Source organism: Agelaius tricolor, unplaced genomic scaffold, assembly GCF_023055355.1.
Source record: "Agelaius tricolor isolate 1412-34295 unplaced genomic scaffold, bAgeTri1.0.p SCAF_1, whole genome shotgun sequence".
NCBI lineage: Eukaryota > Metazoa > Chordata > Aves > Passeriformes > Icteridae > Agelaius > Agelaius tricolor.
Genome location: NW_027269261.1, coordinates 61218355 through 61239305, shown reverse-complemented (window position 1 = coordinate 61239305; position 20951 = coordinate 61218355). Strand labels below are relative to the sequence as shown.

At 43.0% G+C, this 20951-nt stretch overlaps 1 protein-coding gene across 9 annotated transcripts in view; it reads left to right on the top strand.

Moving 5' to 3' along the window:
- The first annotated feature begins 1419 nt into the window (after positions 1 to 1419).
- L3MBTL3 (L3MBTL histone methyl-lysine binding protein 3) overlaps positions 1420 to 20951 on the top strand; it is a 78698-nt gene continuing 59166 nt past the window's right edge. The window contains exons 1-2 of one of the 9 annotated variants that reach the window (XM_071436862.1): positions 1420 to 1684; positions 11634 to 11745. In XM_071436862.1, coding sequence (XP_071292963.1) covers positions 1608 to 1684; positions 11634 to 11745 — 189 coding nt within the window. In that variant the 5' untranslated portion in view covers positions 1420 to 1607. Of the gene's footprint in view, positions 1775 to 1868; positions 1916 to 1987; positions 2024 to 2870; positions 3066 to 3262; positions 3282 to 3661; positions 3804 to 4156; positions 4304 to 11633; positions 11746 to 20951 lie in introns of those variants that run through there. The other 8 variants (XM_071436882.1, XM_071436871.1, XM_071436890.1 and 5 more) reach the window with 8 other exon arrangements.

The following is a 20951-nucleotide window of genomic DNA, read 5'->3' as shown; positions in this document are numbered from 1 at the left end:
GAAAAAAAAAAAAAATCATTTAAATAGACAGAAACTGTCAAGATAGTATGGTAAAAGCCTGATTGTCTGAACTGTTTGAACATAGGCATAGTTGTCAAGCTTAGTTCTTAAATATTCTAAGACACGTTCTGAAGTAAATACTCTACTGAACAGGAGCTGAGGCTAGCAAGTCTTGTCAGAGATGGAGCATCTCTATCTCATGTCCAGTGCAATGCTGTCCTCATCATGGGGATCAGAGGGTAATACAGTATGCATCCATAATACCTAAAAGGTTGTACTTAGTCTTGTCATTTGTATTTACTTTTATTGATATTCAACTGATACTTATTACTGGCTGCCTATTAGAACTTATCATTATTTCTGTTCTAGTAATTTGGGCCAAAGTTGGAAGTGTAATTGTAGAAGGGAACATGTATAAAAGCAAGACAAAACTTGGTCATTGATCATTACTGGGATTAACAAAAGATGTATTGAGTTTTTAGAGTTATTTTAAGACATATATAATTATATGCCAAACTATCAAAAATTCAGAATTTACTTTGTCAGTTTTTGCCTTTAGGACAGAATGACTTTAGGGACATGCTGTGTGGTCTGAAAAAAAAATGAGGATTAGTATAATTAAGATTGTGTTCTGTGTTCTTTTATACTTTGCCTCAAACTGCATATATGTATGTATACACAGTTTTGAAAATATCATATTTACATCTGATCACAATCCTCCATCCTCCCTCTTTCCCAGTACACTTAGGCCTCATACAGGTCTATGCTGTGTAATGTTCTTTTGCTAACAGATCTCTTTGCAGGTGAAGTCCATCCTAGGCATTCCCGTGAAATAACAAGGGCCTTCAGTTTTCACTGTTTTCTGAACCAGGATCAGAAAATGAATGAAGGTGATATTTGTCTTTAGGAATACAGGGCACTGATGGAGAGTATTCAAGCAGGTGGCACATCTGAGACTAGTTTTATTTTGTGAGCTGGCCAGGTTGTAAACCAGACGAGGCCCATCACAAGGAATGTGTGCACACCGAACGCACCCGTATTTCGGGAGCGCAGGAGGAGCCTGGCTCAGCGATGCCTGCCTCAGACCGTCTGCTCGGGGATCCCCTCGCCGGCCGCGGCGGAGGGCAGCCCCTCTCCCGCAGGACCCGCACTTTCCTTACGGTGCCCAGCTGTTCTGCCTCTGCTCCAGGTCTGTTCTGCGCAGAGGATGGGGCCAAGAGCCACAGACAGGCTTTCCCGGGTTCCCCGGCGCCCACCATCCGACCTCGGCAGCACCTGGCGGGACCCTCGAGGACCGGACCTCCCCCTCCCCGAAAAGTGCGAGGCGTTATTTTTGAAAGCGCCCAAAATAGCGCGCGACTGCTGCACAAGTCTCCTTATTATTCCTCCAGCGTCGGCAGTAAATCAGGGGGAGGATGCACCTCCGCCGGAGCCCTTGTCGGCAGCCGCGTTTTCGGTGAGGGCGATGCCCGCCGGCGCTGGCGGCTGCCGGGTGCCGGCTGCGGGCGGCCGGGGCGCAGCGGCAGCGCAGGCGAGGGAGGAAGAGGAGCCGCGGCGGCGGCGGCGGCGGCAGTTTCCCCTTTCCCCAGCCCTGGCTCCGCGGGCGCATGCTCACTGTGCCCGCAGCCCTGGACCATATTTGTCAGGACTACTCGAGAGACGGAGAAAGAGAGAATTTGGGGGGGTAAGGAGCGGCGGGTTCCGATCTGATCCGCAAGCCGTTTAGGGAGCCGCGATGGCAAAGGCTGGTGACGGGTTTTAATTTTCCCCCTAGGTGAGGATGAAAGTTAGAGAGAGCGCGAGAGATAAAGGGAGAGACGCACCTCCTCTCCCTCCCTTACGAAACGTATCTGGGGAAGGGGAGGGGGGCTTCTCCCCGACCACCTCGAGCAGAAAGGATGGAAGTTAATGCCGGGTAAAGTGGGCAAGTGACTCGCAAGTGGCTGGGGAGCGGCTGGGGCACCGGGGATCTCACTAAATCATAAGTGTACGAGTGTGAAAGAGGAACAAAAGAAAGAGAGAGGTGCCTGGTATTTCTTTTTCTCTTCCCAAACACATGAAGGGAGTACATGTATATATATATGCGCTGTATATTTATATACATACACAGGCACGCACGCACGTATGTGTATGCACATATATATATACACGGGGGAGGGAGCTGTGGAAATGTGTTTGGGGGGGCCTTTTTTTGGGGGGGGTAGTGGGTTCCGAAGGGAGGGGGAAGGGAAGGGGAGAGACATTTTGCAGACTTGCCCCACCAATGAGCTTGTCAGTTGGCTCCATTTAATGACACTTACGGGGCACCGCCGTGCTGTTGGGAACAATGTGATGCGGGTGCCGCGGCCGGGCGGCGGGGGGAGAAGGTGGGGGGGCACGGGTGTGCGTGTGAGCGCCGGGCGGGGAGGGAGCGGAGCGGAGCGGAGGGAGGGAGGGGGCTCGCTGCCACCCGAGCCCCCCCTCCGCAGCCCCGGCTCTTTGTTCGCACAGGCTGAAGGACGGGGAGAAGTGCGGGCTGCGAGGGGGCAATGCGCAGCGGAGAGGGGTGCGAAAAAGGGTTTTTCGGTCGGAAGCGGCGAGAGGTGGCGGCTGCCGGGATATACCGGTTGAATGTGCCGTGGGTCCCCGTGTGCGAAGGCCTCTACCAGCGCGCAGCAGAGAGTTTGTATTTTCCGTCGCTCCTGCACTTTGTGTGATTGTGTGCGAGAGATATTTAAAATATAATCATCTCCCAATTTCCGCCATTTTGGGGAAAGTTTGCACACACATACACATACAAAAAAAAAAAAAAAAGGCAAGCTTGTAGCAATTTTTTTTTTTTTAAGAGACGAAAAAAAAAGTCTTTTGCTCGAGTGCTCAGTTCCTGCCTCTGTGCGGTGCGTGCGCCGCGCTCGCTGCGGCAGACATGTGAGGCGGCGGGGGAACGGCCCCTGCCCGCTTCGGGCTGCGTGCGGCGGCGGGGGCCGGCGCCTGTCACCGCCGCCGGCTCCGCGGGCCGGCCTCGGGGGGCTGCCGGGGGCTGGCCCCGGGGTGCCGGCGGTGTGTGTGAGCGCACATACACGTGAGTGCGTATTTTGCCGACGACGGGGGCAGGGAGCGGGGGGGGCGGGGGGCAGGCAGGGGCAGGGAATAGGACGCGGCTTTTCTGTTAAGTTGCGCGCTCTCGGCTGAAGTGCGGCCGGGGTGGGGGAGCGGCCCCCCGCGCACACGCCCGTCTCTCCCTCCCCGTCTCCGCAGCCGGTGCATATAACAACAGGATATAGGCACACTTGTTCTCGCTAGTGCGTGTGGGGCGGTGTTTTTTCGGTGGGGGGGGTGGGGGGCGGAAAGCGATTTTTTTTTTTTTTCGGTGATGGGGGGGGAGGGAGCGGCGGCCGACGGGAAGGCGCTCCCGCGGAGCGGCCGCCCGCCCCCGGCCGGGGCTTCGGAGAAGCGGCCGGGGCTACAGCGCCCGGGGCGGAGGGCGCCGCGTCGGGGCCGCAGCGGCGGCGCACGCTCCCCACCCCCATGGTTTTCCCCCCTCCCCGTCGGAGCGGGCGCACGCGAGAGCGTGAGAGAAAAAGTTGGAGCGCGGGGCCGGGCGCTGGCGGCTGCGGGGCCGGGCGGGGGCGAGCCCTCCGGGGAGGCGGCGTGTGCCGGCCCCTCCCGCGGGAAGGGGTGACTTCTCTGCCCAGGGATGCCCGGAGATCGGCTGCGAGCGGCCGAGGAGCGAGCCCCCGCAGCCCCCTAGGAAAAAAGAGAGCTCGCCTCCCTCCTCCTCCTCCTTCTCCTCCGCGCTGGGGGAGGGGAGGAGGGAGGAGAAGGTAACATTTTTTAAAATTTTTTTTCCTTTCCACTCGGAGGCAACCTCCTTTTCCCGGATCCCGGTCCCGGGGGGTGGAGGCGAAAGGGGGGGTGGGAAGAAAAAAAAAAAAAGTGAGGGACCCGGTAAACAAGCAGAGTCCCTCTCTCGTTGTGCAACTTCCTCAGGAACACTTAACACCCAGTTCCTCTCCCACCCCCGCCCGCACCGCGCTCGCCCCCACCGCCGCCCCCTCGCCGGGGCAGGGGGGCACTCTTCCCCCGCTCTGTTTAATTGCCCGGGGCGGGGGCGAAGGATAAAAAGGCAAATTCGGGAGGGAAACGGAGAGACTCGAGAACCGCTTTCCCCGAGCGCTCCTCCCGAGGAGCCGGGCGGGCGCTTTTGTCTCGGCGGTTCTGCCCGAGCCTGGGGAAGACGCGGACCTGAGCCCGGGTTTTCTCCAGAAAGTTTCAAGTGCAGCAAAAACACGCCGCAAAACTGGCCAAGGAGGGACCTCTGCTGGTAGGCCGCGGGCTGCCGGCGCGGGGAGCGGCGGCCGCGCCCGCCGGGCCTCGCCGCAGCGTTCCGGCCGCCGCCGCGCTCCGCCGCGCCGGGCGCAGGGACAGCGGGCGGGCAGCGGCTCCGGGCGGGCCCCGCCGGGGGCTCGGCCTGCGCGGGAGCAGCGGGGGGCGCGCCCTGCGGCCGTGCCGCTTGTCCCGCTCGGGAGCGCGGCGGGAGCCCCGCGGTTTCCAGGCTCGAGGAGCGGTGCGCGCGTTAGGAGGCCCCTGGAGATGCGGCAGCCTCCCCCCGGGGCGTGAGGGTCACGGCCTCTTCCGTGTCATTTAATTACCTGTGCTTCAGCAGCGCGGTGTAAAAGCTTTACGGCGAAAGGCAGCGGGAGTTACGTTTTCAGTTTTGTTCTATTTTCTTTATTTCTTCCGTATAGTTGAGTGGCACTGAACCGATCATTTTTGCTGTTTCTACTCATGAATGGATGCTCGGTCGTGGGTGCTAAAAATCAGGTGGTGAGCATAAAGCTCATGATATAAAAAGTTCAGCCTATGTCATTTTAGGAAATAGTCGGTGCTCAGGATTGTAACACAGTTTTCTTAGTGCAAATCTTAAAGCTGTTCAGGAATCAATGCTTTTTACCAAGAAAGTTAGCACGTTCCCAGAAGTCTGTATGATGAACATCTGTATGAGAGAAACTCCCTGAAAGTAGTGGCTGAAGGCAGCAGAGTTTTCCGCTTTTATCCGGGTGGGGCCGGGTAGGCGTTATTTCCCGGTGAGACTTCAGCAGCTTTGGCTGTGGTCCAGTTGGTCTCCTGAACTGGTGCTCTAGTGAAGGTGGCTGAAGCAATCGTCTTGGATGGTCCTTCTTGTCAGTTGGACAATGAACTCTGGTTGGTAATGTACTGTGGTTTAGTTTGTGGTGTGTGTTTTCCCTTCAGTTTACTGAGGTTTTTTAGAGTATTACTTTAAAAGTTTCAAGCACTTGTGATGACTTCTTTTCCTCTAACTTGTTGAGGGTTTTTTTGGCATCACCTGTTCTGTGAAGAGAGATGGTTGAGTTTTAGTGGGCTGTTGAATTTAGTCTCATCTGTTTTTTGATACTGCTGGTAGGGAGGATGATGGATTGTGAGTGATGGGTGTGAGGAATCAGTGATGAGCTGGCATGAGCCTTACTGAAGAAAGCAGTAGCATGTGTGTAGTCATAGCTTGTTAGTGCTCCAGTAGTAGGACTGCTCATCACAATGGGAGATGCCAGCAGCTCTTTATGAATGGGGGAGAAGGGAAAGTCTATAAATGCAGTAACCTGCTGCATGTATTTATTTAGGAGCTAGAAAAGGTGAGCTAATCATTTATGAACAGTAGAGCTTATGGGAGCTGATAATAACTGACAGATGAGGAAGAGGTGGGCATGAGTCAGACAAAAGGGATGCTCAGATGTATATTGAATTAACTTTGGGTAGGAAATAACAATTTGAAACAGGTCAGGTGATAGGAGGTGTGAAGATTCAGTGCAGGCAGTGTCTTCGTAGGGGAAGGAAGAAGGAACAAATAAACAGAGAAGTTGTTTGTAACTTTCTGTGCCTGGTTCAAGCACTTAAGAGGATTTAAGACACAGGATTTCCAAGTTGTTGTGTACAGCTCTTACTATCTGAGTAGGTTGAATCTCCACTCAGGCCTGCATGGACAATAGCAGAAATAAGGGAACCATGAAAGCTTTGCAGAGGAAATACTTTTCTAGTGTGAGGTACAGGCTGTTTATAAACAAGGAAAGGCTGTCAGTGGTAAGTTTCATTAGATGACAGAATAGCTTTGGTATTGGGTAACTATTATTGTAGCGTCTCGTGGATATTTGAAAATGAGGCAGTAGATGAAGGCTGTGTGTAATTGTTACCCAGTCTCCAGCAATGGTACAGCAATAACTGTGTTACCTTGCTGACAGAGACCAGACTCGGATGAGGACGGCATGAACCTCCTTTAAGCCCTGGTGCAGACCCAGGCTTCACAGTATTTTTCAATGCTTTTGTGGTCATATTCTTCCTGTAGGAAAAAGGTTTAAAGCCAAAATATTGGGAAACAGGAGTGAACATACAGAGTAGCCGTGGAGCATCTAGTAGTCAGAAGAGTAGCAACAGATAAAAAAGAGTAAATAATGCTAAGGGGACATCATCAATAGGAACTCTGGTCCTTTTCCTGTTGCAGCCTTTGAGTGGCCAAGAATTCTAAGCTGTGTCCCTTTGTGAATACATATAAAAGCTGTATCTCATCTTTAAAATACCTTGCTTGTAATAAACTTCAATAGCAACAGGCAAAATAGTGACATTTACTCAAACAACTTTTCAACGCAGAGAATAGAAACATGGCAGAATTAGCAGTTTCCAAACAATGAAAAATAAGATTTTTGAGGAAAATGGGTATCTGAAAATACTTCTTTTAGTGAAATATTAAAATAATTAAACCTTTAAACAGTACAAGAAAAAACACATATTAAAATGTGGTGGGTAGCATCAAAGAATTTTACCATTTCCTGCACTGCTCCTGTTGTGGTTGTTTTTCTGTAAGTGAAGAGTCTGGTGCAAAAATATGAAGGGTGAGAAAGAGGCAAGTGTGAGGTGTGCCCAGCTCAAAGAGAGGACTGTGAAGAGAGAAGCAAGGCTCACCCCAGTGGGTTTACAGTCAATTGGCTTTGCTTTTGCTGTCATGAAGCTCGAACTCACTACTGTTGTCAAATATAGGGAACTTACATTGCATGGAGTAGTTCTGCTTCATGTGGCTTTGGGAGTGTAACAAGTCAGTGCTGGTAATATTCACATTCTTACATGTTAAATAAAACTAAGCTGAGTATCCACTTGTCCCTGGTGTCTAGAAGTTGGTGTATTTGCAGCTCTGGTACACAGAGTTGTTCCCTTCAGATCCACTTTGTTTTCCTTATTTACTGGATATGGGAAAATGTGCCCTTATAGCTCATGAGTTCTGCACCAGGCAGCCTTGGAGATGTCCAAAGTAAATGTATACAATATGAGGACAAAAATGCTAACCTGTTGCCTTTGTTTCTGAACATCCATCAATGCTGGTGTCACCCAGTCCAGTGGGGAAGAGGGACCATGGCTTGCCTGTAGAAGGATATTGTCTCTCTTGGGATGTCTTTTTCCATTGAAACTCACTCTTGGTGTCACTTGCTGTGATCTCCTCTGGGTCTGTGTTCCCAGTTTTGGGTCTCCTCATAGGAGCTATCAGCTGGGGAGAGGATCAGTATGGGGAAAATCTGCTAGGCTGTCTTGTCATGGCAGCTACAGAAATCCTCAAAAGTACAAATAGAAATACACAGAGATGCATAAGAAGAAATGACAAATTAGTGCAGACATGTTATACAAGTCTTGCAATGATGACTGGTGGCTTTACTGCTGAACTCTTTCTGCTGCCCAGTGACCAGTATTGAGTTGACCCCACTGGTTAGAAATCATACAGGCATTTCACAGTTAGCATCTCAGATGTTAAAAATTCGGGTAGGGGTCAGGTAGCTTTTTAAAGCACTGACTGGAAGGAAGACTCCTGTTACTACTTTCTGATGTATTCACTACATAACCCTATAATTACTTCAAAAACTACTTGTAAGTCTAATTGGCATATTCTGTCCTGCTTCTTTGCTTTATATCTTTAGACAGTCTCTCACCAGAGGAAACTATCTAATTTTTAGTGCTGTTATTCTCAGTAAGTATCTCCTCTGTGAAGTGCACATTTATCATTGAACCTGTTGGTAAAAATGAAGGTTTTTCTAAAGGATGTATCTTAATCTTATTAAATGTGCTTGTTTATTTTAGTGGCTTTATTACATATGTCTGAAACAAAGTTAATGTTGAAATATTAATATGCAGCACACTTCTCCTACGGCTGTGAGAACTGAGGTAGTTACATCCCTAAAGGCAGATTCTGGAGATGCTTTTGGAAGATGACTGCTCCAAGTACTTACTGTTATGTCCTTTCCTTCACATTAGGTGGCATTCACTGACAGGCCCCTTATTCGTCAGGTATTTTTCTGGCAGTGCCGCAGCAGAAATGATACCAGATGAAATCATTATAGAAGGAGTTATACTAGTTCAAAGAACTACAACAGAGCATTAAAACCAAAAAAATTAAAGGTGTAGATAAGACATTCTTTAGTTTTCTTTGTTCTGAGATTTAGATGTAGCTATTGCAATGAGTTCTTCCTTTTTTAGTACCGCGGTGCTGTAACAATTTTACTGGTCTGTATCTTGTTTCTTGCTATCATTAGCAGAGGGATATAGGCCTATCTTTCATCTGTTCAAAGTCAGCAAAGCTGGAAACAGATACTTTGTTAAAAGTGATTCCTTTTTGTAAATTAATTTCTATCTGCGTTGCCCTGTGACCTTTTCATTCCCACCAAGAACACTTCTGAAGGCTGCAGAATGTGAAACATACACAGATTGTGCCTTTGACGTTAATTTCAAAAGCAAAGCAATAATGAATGTCTTTAGACATCTCCAGAATGTATCATTATTGCTGCTTGTTACCTGAGGAAAGTTTCTTATGTGCAATTAAGTCAGAATTTGTATGTTTTCTTGAGACAAGTATGCCCTGAACATTTCTGTTACCAATTTTTCATTACTTTTCACGGTTTGCTCCCTGCCTAAGTAGGCTAGACTCTTTCAGCTTCCCAGCCCCCAAGTAATTTTCGTGTCTGTAATGGGAGGGGCACTATGGGAGATGGCAGCATCTGATGGAGCAGCTGTGCTGTCCAATGCTCCTTGCTCTGTGGTACAGCAGCTGCTGAGAGGTAGCATTTCTCCACAGCCTTCCAAGTCTTTTCCCAACTTCTGTCATACCTTCTGCAGAAATCATTGGATCATGTTTTCTGTAATAAACCACAGGAGGGTTGAGTGAAGTGTCCTCTAAATAGAATGATAATTTAAGATTACTTAGAGACTTCAGTTAATGCAGAGCACAGCTTTGTGTTTGCTTAGCCAGGCTAATCCTGGGGAGCTTGTTCCACCAATGTGCTTGAACCAGCATGTTTTGTGTCCTTAAACCTTCACGGGTGCCTGGAGAGATCCCATTTTTTAGCTACTCCTTAGCAGCTTGGGTCTTGTGTTCTTGAGGGAAGGCCTGTGCCTCTGCCACTGTGCTGCAGTTCAGTTTGCTCAAGCCTGCTTGAATTGATTTGCAGTCCTACCTGATACTCAGATCAAGCAGAGATCCCAAGTTGTGCTGCAGGAGCTTGCCCTGAGGTAGGGTGGTGGATTTGCCTGGGATTGTAAAAGATGAGATCTGTGGCTTTGGGGAATTTCTTCTTAGTTTGCACTGAATTTGCTTAGATTTATTGATGTTTTTTAAAATGAATTTTTGTACATTTTTGTAATGGTTTTCAATACTTTCTCACAGAGAATTACCTAAAGGTGGGAAAGACACATTTAATCATTTGGTTCTTCTTATTTCAAACTTGTCATGTGAAAAACATGAGGTTTGCTCAAAAAGCATTCTGTGAACCCTGCCTACCTTGTGAAATAAAGGGGAATGCAAAGGCTTTTACTCTTAGCAGTGGATACTGACTCAGGTCCAGCTTCTGTTATCTTGTTGATAACTGTGTAGTTGCTGTAGTATAATGAAAGAATTCATGGAGAAAGGTGTTCCTCACTTCTGCTAGAAATGAAGAGGAAACCAAGGAGAAATGAAAGGGAGTTCAAATTGTGTACCCCAAACCAAACTAGTATGTGTCTGTAGTGGGGATGTTACAGTGATGGATACTGTTTTTCTGATGAATACAATGTAAATTCAATTGTTTTTCATGCAACTAAGTTAAATTAATTTTTGTACCTTTTTGTTAGGGTTTTCAATAATTTCTCACAGAGAATTACCTAAAGGTGGGAAAGACACATTGAATCATTTGGTTCTTCTTACTTCAAACTTCAAACTTTTTCTCCTCAACCTTTCAATAAAACGCTTCTAGATGACCAGAGTTTACTTCTGCTTGGTTTGCATCTTTTTCTGTTATTGGAATGAGCAAATAGCACCTTTTTGTTTGGTTGGTTGTTTTTTTGTTTGTTTTGGTTTTTTGGTTTTTTTGTGAAAAGTCAAGATCTCCAGAAAGTATTTGCAGATTCAGAGTGGGACCTAAGTTAGAAATTAGGCTTTAGAAAACAAGGTTAAACTTTGAGGAAGTTCTCTATCTATTTTATTTTCAAATACTGATACTTGCAGCAAAAGTTTGCAGTCTCCAGATGGGGTATGAGGATTAAAAAGTATTCGTTTAAAAGTTCAGAGAGTTTACATTCCAAAAAGTTCAGAAAGTGCAAATTTCAAAAGTAGTGAGGTTTTGCTAATAGTTCACAAACAATGACAGCTAATTTTGCCACAGATTATTTCAGCTGCTAGGCATAGTGCGGCCGTTCTTCAGAAACAAAATTAATAAGTCAGATTCCACATTGCACAAATAGTAAATTAGGTGCCAGGCCACAGATTAAAGATTGCTGTGTTTGTGAGAAGGGGAAAGGAAGAAGTTGGTGGCACTCACAACTGGCTGCTAGAAACACTTGCAGTTCAGTGCAACTGATGGTGACAAGTGGTGAGCTGAAGCCGGGGGTCAGAGGCAAATACAATGTACTTCTGTTGCTTGTGCAAATTCTTTATCACAGAAAGGGATGTCCAGATGCACTATTTCTGAAGGCTAACATTATATTCTCTCCACTCACTGTTCTGAAACAGAGGGATCCAGTAAAGTCAAGTCTTGCAAAGCAGTAGGTTTCTCTGGTGTGCTTCTCTAACATGGAAATAAGTTTGAACAAATACAATTCAAAATTTATATTTATAGAAACAGATGAAGAATATTCAAGTGTCCTGAGTCAGACCAGGAAACTGACAGTTTCAAATTAATTTTGAAATTTTAATTTGAACTTGGGTAAAGCATTCACATCAGCATGCTATCCAATATTAAGGAAATCCAGTTCTGCTAATCAGTGCTTAGTGTATTTATTAGAGGCATGCAGTCATGTCTTGCCTTTCCTAGAACAGATGTTTTTAAGTGTACTTGACATGTTTTCCTCATGTCAATTTATTTGCAGTTTGAAATTTTTCTTTTCTCTCCAGTACAGCCCCATTGCCTCCTAGTGTGTGAAACAGGTATTATTTTCAAAGTTTCAGAAAGATTTCCCCTTACTTTCATTACATCATGTATATTATCAGCCTTGTCATCAGTTGTCCATGTTGCCAGTGTGCAGAGGGAAGCATTTGATACAAATCTGTGAAATGCATTAGAAGAAAGACCTGATGATATAAGCATTAAACCACTTACAGAATTTTCAGATAACCTTTTTCTTTTTTTTTCCAGTACATGCATCATGAATGAATCTGCGTCTAGTGGAAATGGTCAGGAGTTTGATGTATTTAGTGCAATGGATTGGAAGGATGGCATAGGTACTTTGCCAGGAAGTGACCTAAAGGTAAGATATGTAATTTTTTCAATAAAAATGTTAAATGACAAAAGGATGCATTTGAAAAGCTGGTGTGTAGGTATCTGCTTTTATGAATAAAACATGAATCTGCAGTTCTGAGTTAAGAGACTGTAGCCTGTTAGGTTTTAGCTCTGGAGTTTCTTGATTCAGTTTGTGGTGCTGGCACAGACAGCCGTCATCCCTGTAGGAAGGCATAAATTAGCACTGCCTCACTATACAGACAGAATTAATCAAATGCACAAAATCCCAAAGAAATCTCAAAAGTGTGGAAATGCAGTCCACTTAGAGCATTATATTACTGTATCACTAAGAATTTTCATACTGTTATTGACTCTCACAGTCCTACATTCTTAGGTCTTTTTATTTCTAAAAATAGTTTATTTTTGCTATGCTTTTGTCATGTGGGTGCCTAGAAAGATGAATAAAGTGAGTGCTTCTGAGCCAGTTTCAGTTTAGACATTTGAATTATATCAGAGTAGTAATTTTGCTTACATTTCTCACACCAGTTGAGTTTCCTGAAGTGAATCACAACTCTTTTGTTTTCAGTTTCTTTTTATTTATCTGTCCTCAGAAGGTATCATTTGCTGTGCTTGCAATTTTGATTTTAGAGATTGTCCTGTACCTATTTCCTCTTGATTAAAGTCAATATTTTTGTGTAATTAAAACTAATGTGTTTTGCTTGTAGTTTATATTTTGAAAGGAATCTCACAAGAAAATGTGTGGCATTTAAAACAAATTTTTATCTTTTGGTATCTGATAGGATTTCTATTGTTGAAGTAAAAATTTAAAAAAATGTTTGAAATTTGGGACATACATGTTGTGAATGTGTGTTTGTGTTGGTGTTAGGTCGTTTGTCTGTTTTGTGGGCCTGTCTGAATTTTTGCTTTTAGTCACAGAACAGTAGAATAAATGTACAGAATAATTTTCTTTGCAGAGGACTTCAGGCCGTCACCCAGACTGAGTACCCCATGCCTCAGGGCAGGTTAGATCAGGTTGCTCAGGATTTGGTTATCTGCAGGACTGGAGATACCACAGTCTCTCTGGGTGACTTGTTCCAGCATTTTTCTACACTCATAGTAATTTTTTTCCTTTTATGGATACTTTGTTGAAATTTCTCCTTTTGTAGCTTATGCCTGCTGCCTCTTGTTCTTCTCCCGTGCACATCTGAGAAGAACCTGGCACCATCCCCTCTATATCCTCCCATTAACTGCTGGAAGAGTGCAGTAAAATCTCTCCTTCTGTTCTTAAGACTGAGCAAATGGATTCACTCAGCTTCTTGCATGTCATCTGCCACAGCCTGTACCTGGTTTGGTGGACTTGCTGCAGTGTGAGAGTGCCTTTCTCCTAGCAGGCACATCAGTATTCACTGGAGGTGAATGGTGTGTTCCCCTGTCCTGCTGGCTGCCCTCTTGCTCAGGTAGCCTGGGGTGCTCCTGGCCACCTTTGCTGCCAGGGCACATTGCTGACTCATGTTCAGCTCACAGCTTTTCTGCAAAGCTGCTCTCAGATAGTCAGCCCCTGCTCTGAACTAGTGCACAGAGAGGCTCTGTTCCAGGTGCAGGGCCTAGTGCCTGCTTTGGTGGACCTTCATGGCATCTTGTTAGCCCATCTTCTTCAGCTTATTGAGGTCTAGATAGACCAGCAACCCTGCCCTTCAGTTCATCAGCCATTCTCTTCAATTTCATAATTTACTTTTCCTGCCTGTACTCATAGAGAAGCCTTTCTTGTTCCCTTTGCTAGTTTATTCTCTGGCTGAGTTTTGGATTTCCTAATTCCATGACTGTACACTACAGCAATATCACTACATACCTTGTCTGTGAAGTTTCCTTTTCCATGTTCTGCTTACCTCCTTTTCCTTTTTGAACTAAGTCAGGAGTCCCTGGTTCATTCAAGTTGGCCTTCATCCACATTTGCCTAACTTCTTGCACATTGACATGCCTCATTCTCCTGGTGTGACATCCTTGGAGAGAGAGAGAGACCTATTTCCTGGGCCTATTACCCTTTAGAACAGTGTCCTGTATGATCCTGCCAAGCAGATCTCTGAACAAGCCAACATATGCCTCTTCTGAAGTCCAGGGCTGCTGCTTCATTATTTGTTTCTCTGGCTTCTTTCAGGATTTCAGACTTCATCATGTCATAGTGATGATGATAGCCAAAGCTGTGATAAGCTTCCACATCCCTGAACAGTTCTGTATTTTAAGTCCAGGCTTTCAAAATTTCTTTCTATTTTAATATGCAACATTGTGTGAAAGGGAACCATAGTATCGCAGTGTTCGAGCAATACAAAAGGGAACAGTGCAGGAAAATATAATAATCTCATATAAATCACTGGTTTGTCCTTTTTTCAATTGTGGCTATCCTATGTTGTACAAAACTGAAGCAAAGTTAGTCACTAATGAGTAGAGGAACTGAAAGGTTTCCATGGGAAGAAGTGAAGGAAAGGAGCTGGGAGGTAGCTAAGGGTAACTTCAAGAAATCATATAGATGATTCTTAACTATGTTCTTTTCAGGAAAGCATGAGCTTCATTTTAAGGCTGCTCTTTTGGTTGCTTTTTTTTTTGTTGTTGTTTTTGTTTGTTTGTTTGGGTATTTGTTTGTTTTTAAATTTATTTATTATAATTTGGAAACATACATATTTGATTTTTGGACAGAGATTCTTTCTTTGGTCCAAGCATTAGGGGAGGTGCATTCAGAGATGCAATAGTAGTCTGCCCAGAATGGTGAAATATACAGAGTATTGGCCAGGCAGCTCCTTTTTGGGTTATTATTTGGGGGGTTGTTTGCTGGTTTGCATTTTGTTAGCTACAAAAACAAGGGGTTGAAGGGATGAAAGGGATGAAATTGAAATGGAGCTATTTTAAGACTGACTGAAGGAAGAATATTTTCTAACAATGTAGAATTATTCCAAGAAGGTCACTGTACCGGGGAACATCAAGATTCAGTGAGAGACTAGGTGTTCACACAGATACCAAAAACAATTTGAGTGGTTAAAATAGTAAGGACTTTTAAGCTTTTATGATAATGGTAACGACTCCTCTTTCAAGACTGATTCTAAATAGTGATGGTTAAAATGGTGACTAATCACTTGAAATTGTAAATGTGATCATGGAAGATATGGTATGCTCTATGTGGAATTCTCAGAATGGTTTAATGAGGATTATTTACCTGAACTCTCCTGGTCACAGAGTATTTTACATTGTGTCCTGAACCGAAAGAAAATGACCTTACATAGCAGTTACTTATTGTAAGCTTGTGTGTGTCTTTCAAAAATTGTAATAGACTTGTTCCATTAAAGGCATCAAACCATTGTTGTGTATTGTGCATTGAAATGCACTTGAAAAATCTGATGAAAACCCTGTAATAGCAAGATACTTAAACACAAATGTTCTAGTTTTGCAGCTTGGTAATAGATTAGAGTAACTGAGTCATTTTTATAACAAATAGTAAGCGATATATCCACTGTAGACAATGTATTGCTTAATTTCTCACATTTAATCTTTTCTCTTCTTAAAATGTTTGGAGAAATTGAACAGTCAGATTTGGTAAACTGTATTGTATCAGCATAATAAGTTAAACCTATACCAAAATATTGAAAGGCTGCTTTTTAATATAAACATTTTAGGGAGTTACCTAATTGAAGTCCTTATTTTTAGTTGTATAAATAATATAGCATTTGCTTGTCTTTACTGCTTGCATGATGAAGTGTCATGCTTATTTTAACATATGCATGTTTTAAGAAATCTCTTTTCTTGTGTGCTTTATTAAAATCCAGCCTGGGGTTATCAGGCAAATATATATGAGCAACCATTCTTTTTAGAACCACTTAATTTTTGTGAGTATGAGTTCCTGAATGGTGAAAAGTTGGTAAAACACTATTGTAAGCAGAGCACAATATTTTTGAAACATTTAAAAATAACTTTTCTCAATGTTTTCTTACATTTCTTAAATTTAACTTTTCTTATGGTACAGAGGAACATCTAAATCAGGAATAGATACTTGGATTATTTCTTTTTGTTGTTTCCCAGTCTAATCAAAATGAGGGAGCAAATCAGATACCAAGCTTCCGTTCTCAGCCATGCCACAGTCTCTTATTCCTGAATCTGTTTCTATACCAGTAAAATGCTGTAAATGTTATTTTCCTATGAGTTTGGGCACTCTTAATTCTCAGGGTTTTGTCACTTGTAGTTGGAGAAAGCTGTGGAAATACATTCTTATACAGACTTTGTTAAAAAAATCTTCAGCAAAAATAGTTAACGCTCCTTGAACACTGCTTTGAACATGCTGTGTGACAGATAAGTAGTGAGTAGTTGTGGAAAATGCTAGAATTTCAAATTACATAGGGAATAGGGAGAATTAAAAATTGTACAGTATGATGCACTGAAGACTGTGAACAAAAATTTTAGCATTGTATATTAGTTCTTTCAATATGTTTAAATAAAACAGAAAACTTGAATTCCAGTAGAATTTAAAATAGTTTACAAATTACAGAATGCCTTCATGTGGCAGGCAAAGTAATGTATGCTCATCTGAAAAACATCAGTGCTTACCAGTTACTCTGCATGGTGTGAATGTAAATGTGAAACACTCCTCTTTTTTCTCTTTTTTTTTTCTTTTTTTTTCAAATCTCTGCTGAGTGCACACAGTAACACTATGGCTTCAAGATTTAAATATACTCATTAAATTGGAAAAGCTGTAATAATTTACAGTCACTTCCTACTGCAGTGACAGAAGTTTATGAAGTACTTCTTAATGCATTTTCTAGTGCTGTGTTTGGAAAGTGAGCAGTTATAAACTGCGTGGACAGAATTTTGGTTATTTCCAGCTTGCAAATTGTGCTTGAACATAAAGGAAAAAAAAAAAATTAAAATTTAATGATGAAGAAATTAACCTGTAAATAAAGTTGGGCAGCAAATATTGCAGGAAACCTGATAGAGTAGTGGATATGAATGGTGGAATAATGACCAGTGGTGTTTGGTATTTCCAGCAGTGCTGTCAAGAAGGTAAGAGTGTTTTGGATTGCTGTGTTTCTGAATGCAGGGGTGCTGCAGCAATTCAAGGCAGTAAAGTGCATCCTTCCACCTGCCTGTTCTGAAGTTGTGTTCCAGCTTGCCTGAAATAATTAATGATTTTAGAACAACTTATTTTCTCACACTGTTATGGAAACATGGGGTAGTGTCTCGGGCGATAACATTGCACTGCTTTTACAGTGCAATGCTGTTCCTGTTCTCTTGTGGTGGCATGGGCTGCACTTTGAATCTGGAGAGGCAGGGAGGGTCCATGAGAGTGGTGTCCCTGGGAAACATCACTGGTAACTGGTTAAATCACTGCCAGGACTGGGAAGGTGCTGCTCCAGAGAGAAGATGGGTTCCCTTCAGGGAAGGTGGTAAGGAGTAGCCTAGGGAGCAGAAAACAAGGTAGATGGGGACTTCCTCTGACCATGTGTGAGCCCCAGCAGATCTACCCAGTGGCCTGGTCCTTTCCACATGAAATTAACTTTATTCTGTTGCAATCTACTGTAATTAATTAGCTCTTGCTCTGCTTCATTGCCATAGATTTCTGGTTAAAACTTTGCAATGTCATAAAATGAGTGAACCTTATGTAAAGAAAAGAAAGACCAAAAAAGGAAATTTCACTATTAAAATCGTTAAAACTGCAAAAGCAAGAAATGCTGGATTTAGGTTTGCCTTTGGATCTTTATTTGGGTTCCCTCATGTGTATTCATGGTAGTCTTAAGTGATCACATGAAATTTTACCACAAAGTCTTCTGTGCTATTTGCTGTAGATGCTGTTAAATTTGCAAACAGCTGGGCAGAGGGTTTCAGGAAGGAAAAGGAATAGTTTTGTGACTATTGCAGGTAAATCCCACACAGGAACGCTTAGCACCGCACTTGTTTCTACCGCAGCTTTCTGCGCAATGCTGAACAACTCACTGGAACCAAATTTTTGGCAGGTAGCCATTTTTTATTTGCTTGCTAGCTTGGGCTTCCCATGAGATATTAGTGTTTTGTATCTAGAAATACTCTGGCCAAAATAATTCGGAGCCAGGGTTGCCTTGTAGGTCAACTTCTGGATCAATAAGCGTCATCTTGGCAGGCCTTGACTTCTGGCTCTGTTGCTGATTTATGTGTCACCTTAAGAAAGTCTGTTTAGCTGCAATTTCCTACTCAAGTGGAGATAATAAGGCAGGCTGAGTTTGCAGTGTAGAGAAATCAGTGGGAAGCCCTCTGGTACTGAGATAATTCTTGAGCACTTGAAGTGGGATGGGAGGGGGTTTGGAAGAGCCTGAGGAGTGTCTAAGAATAAAGTAGATAAACATTACTGCAGATAGGACTGAGGTATTGGTATATACTGGGAAAATGTCAGTCTCTCTTTCTGATGGTACCTTAGCTTTCTGTTCAGCAGTGATGAGAGAATGCTCCTATTATTTTTTATTTTTGGAAGGATATAATTTGATAGCAATTCCTTCCTGCTTGTGCCTGCCCAGATAGGAAAAAACCCTTTCTTTTTGGATGCAAATTGTTCTCTCTTCTTTGTTACTTCAGGATTAGCCTATTGCAGTGTTACTGAAGCATCTTAAAATCAGTCCAAGACTGGTGGAAGTGCTTGCCTTTCTTGCTGACAGCATCTTTCCAGTGAGAGTGGGTCTGGCCTTGCCCCTTGGTTGTGGTGAGGAATTTAATTTCTGCTGACTGTGATTTAGGGAGTCTAGATACCCTGTGATCCCACTTAAGTTTGTCTTTTGCCATACTTGCAGAGTAGCAGTGTGCAGGCGGGATCCTTTCTCATGATTGAAGAAGCAGAATTGGCAGGTGCAGAAACAGCGCATTTCCCCAATATTCTCTACCCCTAAAAGAGTCAAAATTTTGTGACGAGGCAAGTGTAAGGGGTCACATGCTTACTGAGTGCTTTAAAATAAGCTGGGAGCAGAGTACTCAGAAGGATGAAGAGCTACCAAAGGGAGGTTGTTTCTTTTGTAAGTGGCTGAGAACAGAGATTTTGTTTCAGGAGTTACTTTACACTGCATTGTAACAGTAATTGCTAGAGTGCCTAAAGCTTTTTAAGATATGTGTTCTTTGTTGTACATAGGAGTTTTTTAAAAAAGAAAATAAACAGTCATTCTGCTTTCAAACCATGTAGAGTAAATAAGACTGGCTTTACTGCTTGAAGAAAGAGTATAAAAATACCAACAGCTGCCTCATTTTTCTGAATGCTATTCAGCCCTTGCCTGGGGCAGGGGCTCTGTGGAAAAAGTAGTATGTGATTGTGCATGTAAAGAGTGTATCACACACACAGGGAAGAGGGGTCTGGTTGAATGGACAAGCTCTGGCATTTAATAACTTATTCAACTTCAGTAATATGTTATAAATAGTTTGGCATGTAGCAGGATGTGGTTGGACAATTCAATGGTGACAGGCAATTCCTTCACTTTAAAAAGACTGTAAAATGCCAGGAAAGCTCTGATTTATTTGAGGAGTCCCACTGAAACCACTGTGACTAAATGGGGATTAACATCAAGAATGATGATAACTTTTTGCCAGCTAGAGATCAGAGTGTGGTTCTTGTATCACTGAAGTCCCAGGTGTCAGTCCTCTTGACAAACTGCTGTGGAATCCTACTACTTTAAGCTTAGCTACTTCATAGGCATTAAGAGTATTGAACATTTACTCAATTTACTTGTGTTTTGGATATTAAAAACTTTGCAGATTTCTTCTGAGAGTGTCCACAATCACTGTTGTGGTGTCAAGATATGTTTTGTTGCTGAAGTTCCCGTCAGAATGCAGCAACAATTGTCTTTATTGCAATGAACTCTTTGTCCTTGTCTTGCCCAGTAGATGGTGGTGTTGGCTGATTTTTCTAATTTATTTTAAAGCTCTGCATTAACATATGTGAAGGTTTTGTTCTTTTTTTTTTCCTCTTGCACTTCAGTTGTTCTTCCTTTTGTTTTTTTGGTCTGTCCTCCCAAATAATTTTACCATATATAAAACAATAGCAGCTTTTATTCTGATTGGATACCTGTGGGTCTTTTACATTATTAAAAGGGCACAAGTAGCAGCAAACACTGATAGTTTGATCTGTGTTGCTCTGAACTGGACACATGTAACAGTGGGGACTTAATTTGAAACTAGATTGTATGCATTTGTTTCCAACAGGTTTGAGTTTTAAGAATTAATCTACAATATGATAAACATTTTGCATTGTTTGTGATTTTTGTTCATCCCACAGAGAGACAAATGCTCAAGAATACTTTTATGAAATGTGGAAAAGAGAACTGAAAGCCCTTTTAGCATTCAATAAGCCATACATAAAACCACAGCATCTTCCAGCCAGCAGGATAAGGCAAAGAACTTCCATTAGAAATGGAAATTCTCTAAACCCACTGGAGTTATGCTTTGTCATGTTTCCTGGGATTTCTGTGGCTCAGCGTAGCACATGGTGGGCAAAGAATGACGGGCTGAGCCGGAAGATGGAGAATGTTTTCATAAGAGCAGAAGGACTATGTGCTTAGCACAATAAAATTGAGTTTGAGGAGGTACATAATCCCTTGCTCCATCATATACCAAGAGAGCAAGTGTTGGGGTACTACAGCTATGTAATCCATAGGTTAATGTGGCTTAAGAAAAAATGGGTACAAACTGACAAGGAATACTTGGAAATTAAAATATAAAAGGAACTTTTTCAAGAAAGAAATCCAGGACTTTCAGTTCACTGGTAACAGAAAACCTGTCTTCTTCTGAAACATTTATGAAATACTTTGTGTGATACTATTGCTTGTAGTACACAAAGGCTTCATATTAGTGGCTTATACTCGTTTCAGTCCAGTGTAAATTTTCAATTTTAATTTTTTAGAAAATGTTTATTGAAAGTAATTTTGGTCCCAGTAGAAAAACTTAGCATGTGATGGACAGAAATGGTTCAGAAAATATTGATAATGTTTTATTGATTATTATTTATTTAAGCCTTGGATTCCCTCAGTATGTTCATTATCTATTGAATGAATATTAAAATTTTTCTGGAGATAAAATTAACAGTCATAAAAGCTGAAGTTTTTAGTATACCAAGGCATCATTTCCCGAGAACATGAAAATGTATATCAGCTCTGACTGGAAGGAATCTCTAATGATGTTTAAATGAAAAAATGGAAGCTACTGTTCTTGGTCCTTGTGGAAACTGCAGACAAGGCAGCTGAGTAAGTT